Source organism: Saccoglossus kowalevskii, chromosome 6 (genome assembly GCF_978046115.1).
Source record: "Saccoglossus kowalevskii chromosome 6, keSacKowa6.1, whole genome shotgun sequence".
Taxonomy (NCBI): Eukaryota; Metazoa; Hemichordata; class Enteropneusta; family Harrimaniidae; genus Saccoglossus; species Saccoglossus kowalevskii.
Genome location: NC_140646.1, coordinates 27,697,965 through 27,714,223, shown reverse-complemented (window position 1 = coordinate 27,714,223; position 16,259 = coordinate 27,697,965). Strand labels below are relative to the sequence as shown.

General features: G+C 33.2%; 2 protein-coding genes across 2 annotated transcripts in view; one reads left to right on the top strand and one right to left on the bottom strand.

The window, feature by feature from the left end:
* Positions 1 to 6,903, bottom strand: part of LOC100374681 (centrosomal protein of 76 kDa) — a 26,511-nt gene extending 19,608 nt beyond the window's left edge. Inside the window, exons 1-6 of the mRNA XM_002735411.3 lie at positions 6,547 to 6,903; positions 5,262 to 5,508; positions 4,405 to 4,629; positions 3,379 to 3,564; positions 685 to 782; positions 397 to 525 (exon numbers count right to left, since the gene is read on the bottom strand). Coding sequence (XP_002735457.2) covers positions 397 to 525; positions 685 to 782; positions 3,379 to 3,564; positions 4,405 to 4,629; positions 5,262 to 5,508; positions 6,547 to 6,609 — 948 coding nt within the window. The 5' untranslated portion in view covers positions 6,610 to 6,903. The remainder of the gene's footprint in view (positions 1 to 396; positions 526 to 684; positions 783 to 3,378; positions 3,565 to 4,404; positions 4,630 to 5,261; positions 5,509 to 6,546) is intronic.
* On the top strand, positions 6,802 to 16,259 carry LOC100375526 (solute carrier family 35 member H1-like). The gene is made up of 8 exons (XM_002735417.4): positions 6,802 to 7,402; positions 7,782 to 7,932; positions 10,261 to 10,397; positions 10,612 to 10,780; positions 11,305 to 11,388; positions 13,751 to 13,926; positions 14,244 to 14,373; positions 15,065 to 16,259. The coding sequence occupies exons 1-8, from the start codon at positions 7,220 to 7,222 to the stop codon at positions 15,244 to 15,246; spliced, it is 1,212 nt and encodes a 403-aa protein (XP_002735463.2). The 5' UTR covers positions 6,802 to 7,219; the 3' UTR covers positions 15,247 to 16,259.

Below are 16,259 nucleotides of genomic sequence, written 5' to 3'. Positions count from 1 at the left end.
TTCAAACCACACAGAATTATATTTAATAATTGCAACAACAGAATTGTAACATGTATATGTAAACATGTATACATACACAAATATAGGACAATAACAACTACGCATAAATACATTATGATATTGCATGGGATTTTTTTAAATATTAAAAACATTTACACCATATTTCTTAGATGATGAAAAACAAATTTTATAGTGAGGAAGTTTCAATAATTTCAACCATTTTACTCAGGTCTGAGCATCTTACACCAAGTGATTTGATCTGGAAGATGTACATTAATAAAGTTACGCTGTACTTTGTGCATACATTGCGAAATCCTCACAATAACTTCATATACATACACCAGATAGAATATATTGCTTATCTTGTAGTGGATAGATTTCATGTACAAAACTCACCTGTGCAAATATTTTCACCAGTCTGTTGTTATGGGATGGTCTGATTTGCAAATATTCTCTCCACCATTGTTTGGCATATACCAGGAATAACCTCTCACGCTCTGCTGTCCTGTTTCTTTCTAGCGCAACCTGAAAAATACACAAAGAATTGAAATACATGTATACTCTGGGATCATGCCATGGTGTCACTGTTTTTGACTAAAAATAAGATTGCTAATGTTGATACATTTACCGATAATAGGTATTCACTAAACTTGCATGAACACAAATAGTATACAGTAGTCTAACCTGAGCTGTGATTATATCTTCTTTTAACATCTGTGTTGGTATTGGTATCAATTCTAATCTTAACTCCAGTACTCCAATGGGAACTTTAGCTTCAGTACCTTAAAATAGCAAATATTGTACAAGACTCGTAATGGGAATATGATGAAACATTTATAGTGGAAGGTACTTATTCTCATGACATCTAAAGTCAAAAGATGAATAGCTGAAACAGATTTCAAATAAGAAAGTTATATTCTTCTTGACATGGTTTTACAAGAAATGGATAAAGTTTACTGCTTTAATTGAAAGACTATTGTGTACCAGCTACTGTAGCTGGATATAGCTAACACTAGTATACATCTCAGTTAGGCAGTATGTAGAGTTAGGGGTAGAAATTCAGCATGCAATTTACTCATCTTGTCTTCACTATCTTGTCTTGACAGTATGACAAGCAAGCATACCAAGTTTTAAGATGAAGAGTGTTGTATTTAAAATTTGGAGAGAGACAGAATACAAATGTACGTGTTTTCACCACTCTGGGATATGCAAATCAGCATGCAATAAACAACTCGTTTTCACCAGAACTGTATGACCATCACACAATAGGTTCTAAATGCAGAGTGTTGACTTTACGAATTTGTACGAACAGACAGACAGACGGACACCAATACATGTACCAGTAATCAGTGATTACCTATACATGTATCATGATTCACCTTATCGACATACCAGGGAATAATAAATAATTGTGCATGCTAATTAACAATTATTCTTAGAATATAGCTGTTCAACTGAAAATAACATGTTTAAGAGTTCATGGGCTGTCAACATGTAATCAGACAACTACGTGGAATTCTTGTCTCAAATAAGTCATAGAAGCAAGGTACTAGTAGTCTTGATGCGTCACAAAATTGACTACAGTACACACGCGATGTGTTGAAACAAAGTGGCAACAACAGAAAAATCAAAGAAAGCTTAGAAAGAACTCCCGTGTGCTGAGAGTATTGAAGACACATTAAAAATTAATTCAAAATTACTTGTACTTGAGATATTGATGGAATAGCTGAAAACTAATTATGTAAATCAGGTAACTGATATGAACAGATTTAAGTGTAAAACTAATAAGGTCTGCACAATGTACCAAGTTTCATTGAAATGTGATTAGAACCCAAAAAATATTAATTATTATGCTAATTAGAGAGTTAATATGAACAGATTTTAACTCAAAATTAATCAGGCTGTCTATTGTCCTAGAGCATTAACGTACCAAGTTTTATTCAAATGTGATGATCAATACTTGAGATATCAGTATTAATGAATTATGTTAATTAAGTGATTAAGAAGCATACATATTTACCAAAAACTAATATGGTGTATAGTCCTAGGTTCATTGAAATGTGATGGGTACTGTTTAAAAGTTTCATTGAAATCCAATGAGTGGTTTGTAGACATCAGTGCAACCGCCATAGAACAGCAAAAAATTATGCAAATTAGGTAATTAATAGGCACAATTATTTATCCCAAAATTAATCAGGTCTCTGCATAGTCCTAGAAAATGTTGCAAGTCTCATTGAAATGTGATGATTAGCACTTGAGATATCAGGTGAAAAGCTGAAAATTAACTAATTATAAGGTCATTAATATGCACAAATATTTACCCAAAAACTAATTAGGTCTCTGCACAGTCCTCAAGTAACTATGTACCAAGTTTCATTGAAATGTGATCATTACTACTCGAAATATCAAAATCTGAAAATTAATTAATTATGCAAATTAGGTAATTAATATGTACTGATATTACCCTAAACACTACCAGGTCTGTGCAGTGTCATATGACATCTATGTACCAAGTTTTATTGAAATGTTATGATTAGTACTTGAGATATCAGTGGAAAAGCCGAAAATTGATTAATCATTATGTAAATTAGGTAATTAATAATATTAACAGATTTTTACCCAAAACTAATCAAATCTGCGCATTAGTTCAGAGCATCCATGTGCCAAGTTTCATTGAAATCCAATGAGTGGTTCCTCAAATATCAGTGGAACAGTCATGGAACAGCTTGAAATCAGTTAATTATCATTCAAATTAGATAATTTAATATTCATAGATTTTCACCCAAAACTAATCAAATCTGCACACTAGTTCAGAGCATCCATGTGCCAAGTTTCATCAAAATCCAATGAGTGGTTCTTCAGATATCAGTGGAACAGTCTTGGAACAGCTAAAAATCAGCTAATTATCATGCAAATTAGGTAATTAATATTCATAGATTTTTTACCAAAACCTAATCAACTCTGCGCATTATCCCAGAGCATCTATGTACCAAGTTTCACCAAAATTTGATTAGTGGTTCTTGAGATAACGGTGGAACAAAAAAAGTGACATACATACATACATACATACATACATACATACATATATACATACAGACAGGGTAACTGCAAAGACTCCCTTTTGTGCTTCGCACACGGGAGTCAATCAGGCAATTATCAAACAAAGAATACTAGTACATGAAAATGTTTGCCACCAGAGGGCGCTGTACACAGTGCCACTGTACCAGATATTTGGTTTTTTAGAAGCACATCTCTAATAATGGAAGTGATACATACATACATATATAAATATATACATGTGAAATGTCATTGTTTAAATGAGAACATATATATAACCTGTAGTCATAAATTACCAACATTGCTCAAATTCAAACTTACCAACACCCAGCAATTCTACAGGAATATTCATACGCCCACTAGCGGCTGTTAATACCGATCTCCATTCTAAATAATGTGACGAGACTAATGTTGTATCACCAGATTGGTCAGTTTTAATAAGTACTATATGCACTGGATCACATATAGATAACATAGTTGTACTGTCTGCCATTGTAGCAGCATCACCTAATGGGTACAAATTACAGTCAAACATTAATAATTAACAAATTATACATATTTTGAAAGCGTGAAGCTTGATGATTCTAAGTTCTAACATATACATATACTCTGCTAGCTCTTTTAGTATACTTTTAGTCACAAACGGGGAATGAAAATAATTATGCAAATAATATCCTACTAATTTACATGTACTGGTAAGTGGTTACTGGAGACCTTACATACATTGTATTGTGAATATATATACCATAATTAGTTCAATTTGAATTTGTCTTGAATTGTGTTACAAGAATAATAAGTGAAAATAATGTTCTTATTTAATTCATATGTATGAGCAGACTGAGCTATGTTTGAGACTACAGAACGCATTTTGTATAACATATTCATCATTCTATTTCAGTTACAATGTATACTGTATGCATAGAATGTTTCTAATGGTGAAAGACAATAGCAACTGCATCAAAACAGCTTCAGATTCTGAAACTTGCACTGACATAAAGAACGTGCTAGTTGTGTCCCAATTTGGGAACACAGTGGAATGATTCACATGATTCATTTTCTTTTACTGTAAAGCATAGTATTTTCATCTAGAATCATGAACACAATAAGAGGGCCACAGTTATACTGATAAGAAGGTTCAAATTTTCCTTAAATAACCTTTGTTTTTACACGCACTGCCTATATCGCATGGGAAACATTATGCACAGCAACAATTGTTGAATTTTAAACACAGTGGGAGGAGGGAAAAGTTATATTTTTAATAAGTCTGTGAATGACTAGCTCTTACATTTATAGAAAATTTCTTCCTTTATACAATGAATACAGATTATTATGGTACTATTATCCTACCTGCTCTGTCTTTATGCAATTCCAAGAGGAAGCCTTCTTGAATATCAGGTTCACAGGCACAAGCCACTGATCGAGATTTGAATCTCTGTCCTCGGAAGTTTATGTGTATTGTAAACATTGAGGTGCTTTGACCTGGCAAGGGTTCTGGTTCTTGAAGATGTTCTAAAAATGCCTTACCACCCAAAATTTGTAAATACAGATATCTCCTGGTGGGGTCAATATTAGCTGAAAACAAGCAAATTGAGTGTCATTATTATCAAATTTAATTTAGTCTTTTACGAATTAACTGCAAACTTTTGTTACTTATTTTATATTTTTTATTCAATTGAAGGACAACAGGATTAAACTATCAATACTGGTAAGCCACTTTCATGACATATTCATACTAGTATTTTTGTTGGTACATGTATGACAACACACACAATTGGGGCATTTTAATGCGTCTTTTTGTTCCTAACAGATACATTTTACTCAAGTAGCTAAAACTAATGACCAAGTAAGGAAAATTGTGCTGAAATATAAATAAAATAAATTCATTTTTGATTTTCATACACATGAAAGTACCAGGATGTGTGACCCTTAGAGGTCATGAAAGTGACCTATTACAGCTCCACAGCAAACAATCATATGATAATGACAAAAGCAATTTTACTCTCCTGAATTCATGTAAGAAAATCAAAATATTCGCCATCAAAGGACAGAATGCGCAAAATTACTTAATAATATTATGCTTATATATGATTACATCTATTCCTAAAGGTACTGCATAAACAAAACAAGAGAATGAGCAACTTGCTATTGTTTTGAATGCAAGATTTCTACACATACAATGTAATTGCAGGTTAAATTTGGAATACCTTTTTGCAATGGAACACTTTTAACTTTAGCATCTTTGTCTAAATAATGAGTTGATGGTTTTCCTCTTTCTGATTTCTCATGTACATTTTCAAACTGCAACTGTCTCATGACATCATCTACAAGACCTCTCTGCCTTAATGCTTCCATCAACTCTACCTCTGTTAAGGGTTGTGTTGATCTATGCAAGTGTTCTTCACCGCGGATGGTCTCCGTTAACACATCTCTTATTCGGGACTGAATATCCATCTGCAAAAATATAAACACAAACAATAATATCAAAAAGTCCTAAACTCAAATACTTGTATTCATAATAAGTGGTTTCACATCGTCACTATCGTTGACTAAATGTGCAAATCCGGTTTGTGAACTTTGTTGCACAGTCTCAAAACAACGATGGATGTGAGTGTGAGAAGAGTCAATTTGACGACTGAGGGAATAAAATCATTGATTGTTACATAGACGACAGACCAAATTCAACATGAAAGACAAAAAAATTAGCACAGCCTGGTTAGGATATACTGATATACAGAGAACAACAGCACAAGTAAAAAGAAGGTTGAGACTTCTGTAGGCGGATTTCAAAGAGATAGTTGGCAACAATAACAACAGCAGCAGCAGTAGCCGAATGAGAAAGTCGCCCCCCCCCCACCCATGTCCTTAAAACTAATTGAGTCTTGTTCTAGTGTCAAGCCTTGCCACTGTCGCTGAGTTTCCGTTCAACAGTTCAATATATTCAAATCAAATTGAGCATTTGTGCTCACTCTCCTCGTCATTCAAGGCGAGAATTATTTAGGAAAACTTTAGGAAAATTAAGATACCATTTTGATGATGCAACTATAAAACAGCAGCCATCAAAGTACATTTTTAGATATTCAGTCAGTTTGAAGCAATTTTCAATTAATAATGTGGCTGCATGTAGGATTATGTGTCACAGTTAGAAAGTATGAAGCGTGAAATTAGAAATTTAATGTAACGAAAGTACACTGGAACAAAATGCTGGCACGAACTTGTTTTACGTTGTCCGATGTTCACAATGACTTCCGGGTTTAGCACGCATTTGCAAATCACACAAATTCACGAAGGGAAACTTTTTTTCCGGTGCAAGAAACACACATGATCTGTAATTCAATACACAGTTAACGTATAAACAGAGAACTGAACTGAACTACAAAATAATTATAAAAATGCAGAACTACACTTCTTGCTGAAAGGCAAGTCCGTACTCGTCAATCGCCATCAGAATGAACTCTTTTTTTTTTTTTTTTTTTTTGGAAAAGAAATTACCTGTGACAGTTGAGAATGAATGATCTGTTTCAACTCTGTTATCTTCTCTGGTGGTAGTGTCATCTTGGAGGATATCTATATTCTTCTAGCAAAGGAACTGATAATATATTATGGTCTAACTTCTCAAAACCAAGAGCTGTCGCCCGATACACTGCGTGTTTATTCAAAAAATGGCGGAAAGTGTTGTTTGTTAACTGGAGGTAAGTGACAACAAGCTAACATCTACTTCCGGTATCCATATATGTGTTAGATCGCTTCCGGATTAGCATGTGTCGTGGCATATGGCCGTCGCCGGTATCTGTGTATCGTTCGATTAATCGCCTTACTGGCACTGGTAATGATCGTTGGTGCAACTTCTCAAATGGGTTTTAGCAATGTTAATAGTTTTGTTTTAGTTCACTGAGTTAAAACTGCAAACAGTACTCCAACAATAATAACATCTATGCTCACCAACTTACTCAAGTTCTGAGGATGTGGAAAATTTGCCGGCGAATGGGATTGTTAGTTACTGAACTAATTGTATTGTTTGTGTGACTACTATACAATATCATCAGCATAGTAACTACAACAGTAATATATAAACAGATTGGAGCTGGGATAAGACATTGACGTTGTCTATCATCATGAACAATCCTTTTATTTATACTAATATCACAGCGAATTTGGATTTACCATGAATGTCCCGGGAAGAAGCCAGAGAATATTTGAGGCACACATCAGGGAAGTTGCCCCCCAAACAATAAAAAGATCTCCTTATTTTGATTTTTTTGTCCTCGCCGTGAAGACATTAGCATTGGTGCTGTTTTACTACTGTTTCTCAATTAGTCTGACGTTTTACAACAAATGGCTGTTAGGGGTGAGTCTTCTTCATCTGTTGTCATAGAGACAGAGGATTGTTGTTAAATACGAATCGTGTATGTGTAGATAAACAGAAATAAATAGTCAAACATACAATATCCATTCTTAGTAAGCGATACATTCCCTCAGCGAGTATCTTTGGGAATAGGATCTAACGAAGTACTGTTTTTACTATGTACATCTAGGATGAACAGTAACTGCCTCAAGTAAATTTGGTTGACAGACGACTTCATATAAGAAGTGAAATTATTATTATAGTAGAATGTAGAATCATGTCGAGACTCGTGTGTTATAATATTAGCTGCTCTGAACAATTTTATCTTTTTTTATTATAAAGCCAAATTATATATAATATGATATATATCTATTTTTTTCAGACTTTTCACTATCCACTTACTGTAACTATTTACCACTTGGTGTTGAAATTTATAATAGCTGTCATTGTTAGACAAATAACACAACTAGTCACAAAGAAGAAACCATTGACACTTGGATGGGGACTTTATTTAAAGAAAGTTGCTCCTACTGGTAAGGACACTACATTATATAATGTTCCTAAGGAATGTATTCATAAGAATTGAAATTTGAAGTCTAATATTAAGCCAAATAAATAATATTGGCTATTTATACTTGGTATTCTTTTGACTGTCGGCCATTTTGTGATTTAAAAATACCCTAGAATTGAGTTAATGCATTTAGCTACTGGTACTCGACCAATCAGAGAGCAGCTTGTTAGGTGACAAGCTATTTTGACTTAACAATTTCTGCCTTTTTACAAACATGCTTATGCTGACTTGGTACAGTGATGGTTTTGCATAATGGGTGTCTGATGTATAATCCTATTTTTTGGCATTTGATTCAAAATGGATGACTGTTGGTCATTTTGTTTCATGGTTTAGTTATCAAAAATATTGAAAAATCACAATTTCATTGCTTCAAAAGTTTTTACGGATATGCATTGTCCAATTCTCTTTTTAGCTCCACTGTAGACTTGGCGAGCAGAGCTTATCATATGAGTGATTGTCCATCGTTGTCGTCTTTTTACTTTTTTGACTTCTTAAAAACTACAAGCCTTTCTTTGCTACTTGGTGTATATGTATATTAGGTGAACCTCATTTGATGATGAAATCTTTAATTTAATTCTCTAGTTTTGGTGACTATTTTTGTAATTTTTGTTTATATTATACATATAGGTACTACATGTGGACCTCTTTCAAAATTGTTCATTTTATGATGATATCTTCCAATCTCTAGTTTAGATGATTGTTTTTTGTCATTTTTGGTAAAAAGTGATAATCCCGACTTCTTGTTGGAAACTGCAAGGCAGATTGCTTTGATAATTATACATATAGGCACTACAGGTGGACCTTTCGCAGATTTGTTCATTTTGTGATGAATATATTCAATTCTCTAATTTTGATGAATATTTTTGGTAAAATATGATATTTTTGACTTCTTGTTAAAAACTGATTGTTTTGATACTATACATATAGGTACCGCAGGTAGACCTTTCTGAGATTCGCTTATTTTCTAATGATATCTTCAATTCTCTAATTGAAATGTGCCTTGCTAACAGCAGAGCTATCTCAGCTGAGAGGCTGCTTGTTCAAATTTGGTACGCTGGTCGAACATACTGGGGTAAGTTCTGTTGTTTTTGGTTAAAAGTTTGTAGAGTGACAGTTTAGATTTGGTGTGATGGTTATTTTTTTCATGTTTCAATCCAAAATGGCAAATCGGTGGTGTATTTCCTTTTTATGTTTTTGAAAAATTCGGTTTTGTACATTTGTCAGACGTGCCTGGCAGAATGCTTCATCATTTCCAATAGTATGTCATGGCATACATATCCACATGTAGTCAGTTTGTCATCCAATCAAAGATCCCTGCTGGCACTATTATTGTTCACTTGTGCCTGCACAAGTGTGAGTTTGTAAAAACATGGAACCCTTGAGCTTGGTACAATTTTAGGATTCTGGTTGCTCCGCTCTCAGCCAATCACAGCCTGTTTATTTCGACCAATCAGCTCACATCTTTGTCAACCAATCAGCTTCTTTTCACCAGCCAATCATAGCCAGCTTGTGTACATGGACTGTAGCGTTCCTACCTCTTTTGTTTTCTTTTGTTCAGCAGTTTTCATTCATTGTTTTTTACGCGTCACTGCTCAAGCATTGTATTCTCTTCGCTCGTTATCCCACCACCATCCCCTTCATCCCCCTCTTTTTTGGCTAGCTTCTTCCCACCAGCCCGGGCATTGGATTTCATCCTGACCCCCATTTCAAGGTCGGGCGGCCTCATACAGGTTTTCCCCTCCTTCTTTTGGATCCCGAAATCCTTTGCTCAGGGGGGCACGTGCTGCCTTGGTGGGTAGAAGTGGGCCCCCTGCCCAATTTTGTAGTTTTTTATGAACTGTATATTTTTAAACTGTAATTTTATTAGTTTTGTAGTTTGTGTATGTAAGTCCTTTTTTGCTCAATAAACTTGTCTTTGCCTTTTACTTGCTTACCGTGTGGAGTGTCTTTACAAATGCTTTAAAAAATGCAGTACAATAGAACAGTTTGATATGTCTGGAACCATATCTTGCATGTGTGTCTAATCTCATTTGCAAACTCACTGAAGGTCTGAAATATCGTCCATGAGGACTGTACCATGCATGGAATGCTTGAGTATAATCACACTTGAATCTCATTTATTAAATGTTAATTTTTTGCAGATATAATATTAATATAATCAACAATGTACAACTTCAGTTGTCACCAAGCAAAATTCCCATTCCCCTTAGAAACCAATGAAATCTAAGTGTTCCATTCTCTTCCAGAATAAACTTGACCTAACTATTGCTACACATTCGCTTGTTTACAGGCTTGGCCAGCTCACTTGACATTGGATTATCCAACTGGAGTTTTCTCTTTATAACAGTCTCTCTGTATACAATGTCAAAATCATCAGCAATTATTTTTATTCTTGTATTTGCAATAATATTTAAACTGGAAGAGTTTGTAAGTATATTTTGTATATATCGCTATATCGCTATGTTAATATGTTGTTATTTTGTACATACATCACCATGTATGTGTTGTTCTGGCATTACCATCATTGGTAGTGTTCTATTCGCCATTGTTATTATCATCATCGTGAATTTTTCACTTTCTTGAAATCACAATGAAAGGTGACTCATTTGTCTATCTTTTTTTTTTTTGTTTTTTTACGTAGAGGGTGTCTCTCATAGCCGTTATATTGCTGATAGCTATGGGACTGTTTTTATTCACTTATAAATCAACACAATTCAATCTAGAGGGTTTTATACTAGTCATGACTGCATCAAGTCTTAGCGGTATTAGGTGGTCAATGGCTCAGCTGTTAACACAAAAAGAAGAAATAGGTAGGAATTACTCTTCTACATTTTACTAATATTATGTGGAGATGGTTTCTATAGGTTTTAATGTCAAATAATGGCATTTCAAGTTCAAAGTTCAAAAAATATTAGTCACACAAAATATTCAAAGGACATGCATTTTAATTTTCATCTTTATTGTTTTTCTATGTCAATGAGCAACTTGAAATAGAATGACGCAAATAAATTCTGGTTATACATATTTCCTTTTTGTTATAGGACATGAATTACATAGCTTTATATTGATAATTTAATCAAATGCTGAAATTATAAGACAGAACACTTTTTCTTATAAAAGGCCACATGGTGGACATTCTATCAATGATTGAAGTAGAAGAATTTTTTAAAAAATTGTTTATTTTTTATTCATTTTGCATCCAAAATATTCAAACAAGTTTTAAAAGATATTTATCTTTGTTGTCTCTTGCTGCCTTGATAATTGGACGCCATTTCTTTATTGTTTTCGTATCTTTTATGGAATTATAATTAATGATGTTATATTTATTTTCTAGGTTTGTCCAATCCTGTTGATCTAGTATATCATTTACAACCTATTATGATTGTAGGACTGATTCCATTGGCAATTGCATTTGAAGGTATTTATACAAAACCAGGCTTGTTTTGATTGTTAGTAAAATTGATGATGTCATTACAGCAGGCGCAAACAAGATTCATATGGGTAACGTGTAACTTCCATGGAAAGATCCCTATCAATGTTCCAATAACCACATAAGAAACCACATTTGTACAGAAACCTTCCTTGTACAGTCACAACAGTCAACTTAGTCATAGTATGTACCTGGTCAAAAATTAATTAGTTCAAATTCATTGTCACAAAATGCAGCAAATCATTTTTATAACATTAGGTTATTTGATATGAACATAACAATATAGCAAAGGACTTTCCTAGGAAGTTTGCTAACTCCCTGTATGAATCTTTTTTGCGTGTGTTGTAACAGGAATAAGAATCCAGTAATAACAATCGTGCATTTTATAGAAAGTTTTAAAATTTCATTTAGTTAATTTATATTTAGATATTCAAATACAACTGCAAATCTTATGTGGGTTTTTTTGTAGAAGATTTGTTTCATTGATATCAATTATTGTAAGACAGTGATTTAGGTAATTATATGATATGTTAATGTTATTAAAGACTTCACATCGTTTTTTTTTTTCGATTTTACAGTTCTATTCCTATGCTAAAACAGTTTTATCAATTTTTGCCTTGAAAATAGATGTTTTATCAACTTTGATGTTATATTCACTCTAAAAATCATTCCTGAATTTTCACTGGGGTCATAGGATTATTACTATTATTATAAGAGTGGGGGATGAGTGCTTAGTCGAGCATGGCACTAAGTAAAACAAGTACGGTATGTGAAATTTTTTAATTCATGTGAATTGCGGAAAACACAAACTATTCGCTTCTACTAGAAGCACATAACCAAATATTGCATTTATCGTATGCTGTGAAAGTCTATGCAAAATTCACACACCAAGGAAAGTGTGGTGAGACACGATGGTGAAATACTTTACATTGTTTATTAAAATTTTAAAACATGAAAATAGGTGTTTGTTTACACTGCTTGGAATTTTGTGGTCTGAAATAAATATAATTTTGTTGTTATCTCTGCCAGCACTAACGTCCATACTAAAGTGCTGGTGGGAGGATATATACCAGTAGCATAGTTACTAGTGGCCATCATATCTGTTGCAGATAGAGACATTACATGCTAGATCGGATCAACTTGTTTAATGACCATATATGGTCTTGTGACCTCAGTAAAAATGCATGAATATCATATGTGGAGCACTATTCAACCTTAACATTCAACTTAGTAGTGCTCTATTGAATTCATTGCTCGCTAGATCTGATCAACATATTTAATGACCACATATGGTCTTGTGACCTCATTAAAAATTCATAAATATCATATGTGGAGCACTATTCAACCTTAACATTCAACTTAGTAGTGCTCTATTGAATCCATTGCACGCTAGATCTGATCAACATATTTAATGACCATATATGGTCTTGTGACCTCATTAAAAATGCATAAATATCATATGTGGAGCACTATTCAACTTTAACATTTAACTAGTGCTCTATTGAATCCATTGCACGCTAGATCTGATCAACATTATTTAATGACCATATATGGTCTTGTGACCTCATTAAAAATGCATAAATATCATATGTGGAGCACTATTCAACCTTAATATTCAACTAGTGCTTTATTGAATCCATTTTCACTAGATCTAATCAGCATATTTAATGACCATATATGGTCTTGTGACCTCATTAAAAATGCATAAATTACATATCTGAAGCACCATTGCTGATATAGACATTCAATGAGTGCATTATTGATGACATTGAAAACATATTTTTATAAACATATATGGTTTGTCATCTCTTGATTGTTTAAATTTGAATATTTGTATTCCCAATGGTTCATTTGCATTACTGTGGCTTGTAGTAATACTGACCATTGAATATTTAATGTCTCATTAACACAGTTTTATGATTTATCCCAGAATGCAACTTTTAAAGATAGACACAGCTAGCTGTTAAAAATATAAAAAAATAAAGTGCAATACAAATTGATGATAAATTCAGGTAAATTTTCATGACATTTCCATGGAAACAATAAATCTGTGATTTCCCCATAGCGTTAGCGCTGAATGTACAATTAAGTTTCATAATTCAGAAACTAAGTTGGGTACTCCAATTTTTTTCCTGGGGCTTTCAAATGCTATTTACAGGGAATAATTTAGCCAAAGTTTAGAAATTCTGTGTTAAAAGTTTGTTTAAGAGCCGCATTCGTTTGTTTCAAATGTACTTTTTTTCCTCTCTTCATCCAATGACAGTTGATAAATTTGTAAATTTTTCTTGTAAGTTATCTATTGGGGATGTGGAATTTAAAAAGTAACACATTGACTGTATGTTGATTTCAGGTCTTCCTGTGGTGTCAACAGAACAGTTTTTAGGCTACACAGACCAGAATGCATTTATATACTCTATATCAATATTATCCCTTGGTGCTTGCTTAGCATTCATGCTGGGAGTGTCTGAGTATTTACTTTTAGGACAGACATCCAGTCTAACTTTATCTATAGCAGGAATATTTAAGGTACCAGTAAATGCTGTATATTGTTCATTTTTACAAAACAAATGCATTTGCATATGTGTAACTTGATGTGTGACGTACTTGTGAAGTGTTAACATGATTGGCGGAGGGAAGTCTAATATGTCCCCGGAACAGCTTTCTCTAAAACAGCCAGTTGGCCATTTTGAATCTGATCTGTCCAATGTATGTATTAAATTTGATCGAAACCTGTTTATGCTGATTATCCATCACTGTTGCTGGCCACTTCTTCTTAAAAAAAAACTGTCAGCTGTAATTGGTTACATACTCACCACGAAAACATTATTGTTGTTTGTATACAGGAGATTTGCACTCTGTACATAGCAACCCAGTACGTTGGTGATATACTCACACCTATCAATGCAGTCGGTATGGTTATCTGTCTAAGTGGAATCACACTCCATGTCATCCTCAAGGCAGCCCGCTCCAAAAGTAAGTGTATTTTTCTTGATATGTATTTTTAGGCAGACTGTAAAAAGAATGCCTCCTTCTGGGTGTTTTGTCTGGTTGTGTCAAATCCAACAGAATCTGTAAGACCTCAAAAGTAAATCTAATAGTGACCTAAAAGAGAAGGTCACATGCCCCTGAAAAAAGATGGGTCCTACCATACAGTCACATGTCACTAAAAGGAATTGATCTATATACCGGTAATATCATACCTACCATATGTCCACCCAACCATCCATCACAGCACTCCTCGTCTTCACAGAACTTAGTAAAGCATGCCTTTTAACTTCAATGTGCCAACATCATTCTTTGATTATTAAACCACCATCTTAAAAAGTGGTAATGTCATTGACCTATTCAAGTACATATACCTGAGGTATACATGAGTGACAAGGATATCTGTAGTATTTTCATATTAAAGTTATTTATTCGGTTGATTTGTAATTATCATCTAATTTCAAGATAATGTTATTAAAGATAAACTGAATATTCGTCTAATTGTTTCTTGCATGTTTACAGTTCGATTTACATCACGTGACACATTATTTGCATACAACACCCATAATTCAACATTATCAATATGTATCTAGGCAATTCTTTGTAAATTGTTACCAAGTGACCATCGATGTGATGCTCGGTAGTTATCTATAAATTATGTTTGTTTTCACCAAAACAGAACAAGGAAAGAGCCACTCAGGAAAAGATTACCTGAAAGAAGATTCAGAGAATGGTGAGGCAATCCAGATGTTGGTTGCCAATGGTGAAGCAAATGATGATGATGACGATGAAGACGATGAGGAAATATTTGATGCAAGGATGCACAAAGGAAGGAGAAATTATGCCAAGACTGAACTCTGATGCTGAGAATAAGCGTGAATTTGAAAAGACACTCACAATTATAAACTAAATGATACGGCTAAAAAAATATATTCTATTTTTCAGATATTTACTGATTCAGTGCAATGAATTAAAGTTTAAAAAATATTTTATGTACATTATATATATATATTGACTTTATAAGGGAAATGAATGGATCACTAATTTTCGTGAGTTTGAAAACAGATGTTGATTTTCATTTCATAACATGTACTGTAAAATACTTTATTTTAGCTGGAATTTTCAATGAAGTGTGCTTTTGGAGTTTACCGTATTTGCACAGATTTTTGATGACTTGAATGTAAAAACAGGATTTCATTCGCTGGATTTTATTTTGACTGAATAATCCCTTAAAATGAAGTATTTTACAGTAGACATTTTTAAATGAGAGATTTAATCTGAAAACAAATCAAATTATTTTAAACATAAAATTCTTTCGGGAATGATACTAAACTCTGCCATACTTAAAGCTTAATTCAACCCCTATAAATGTATATATAACAGGAATGCTATGGATGCTGACAATTAGTAATAGCGGAAAATACAAATAATGCTGCATAACAGTTATCTAATTTTCAATACTTTGTTAAGTAAACTGATTATTTCTTGCCAATATATCATTTCCAGCACTTTAAAAGATCTTGCATGATTTAGCAAATGATTGCATCACATTTTACATTCTAAAGAAGGTACATGTATTGCAGAGTTATCATCTGTTTCGCAAAAATAATAATATTTTAAATAGTAACTCAGAACTGCAAAGTTATGTTTACAAAAATGGTGTATTGTTTGTTAAGCTGTCAATAACAAAAATCTTAAAATCCAACAGCATTTCCTTGTTATTTGTATACAATTTATTTAAACTATTAAGTAAATTCTTTAATTGCTGGTTCTTTCTGTTATATTTACTTGAGCGTTTCTGCTCAATATCCATGGTTGAGAAGTCAGAAATATATAAATAAAATAAATATTCTCCGTGACCAGTGATAGAAAAA

Bases quoted from the DNA above. Each gene is read 5' to 3' on its own strand.
- LOC100375526 (XM_002735417.4), top strand. From the start codon at position 7,220: ATGAATGTCCCGGGAAGAAGCCAGAGAATATTTGAGGCACACATCAGG. The intron at 7,933-10,260 runs GTAAGGACACTA...GCTTGTTTACAG, and splicing joins AAAGAAAGTTGCTCCTACTG to GCTTGGCCAGCTCACTTGAC. The intron at 11,389-13,750 runs GTATTTATACAA...TGTTGATTTCAG, and splicing joins ATTGGCAATTGCATTTGAAG to GTCTTCCTGTGGTGTCAACA.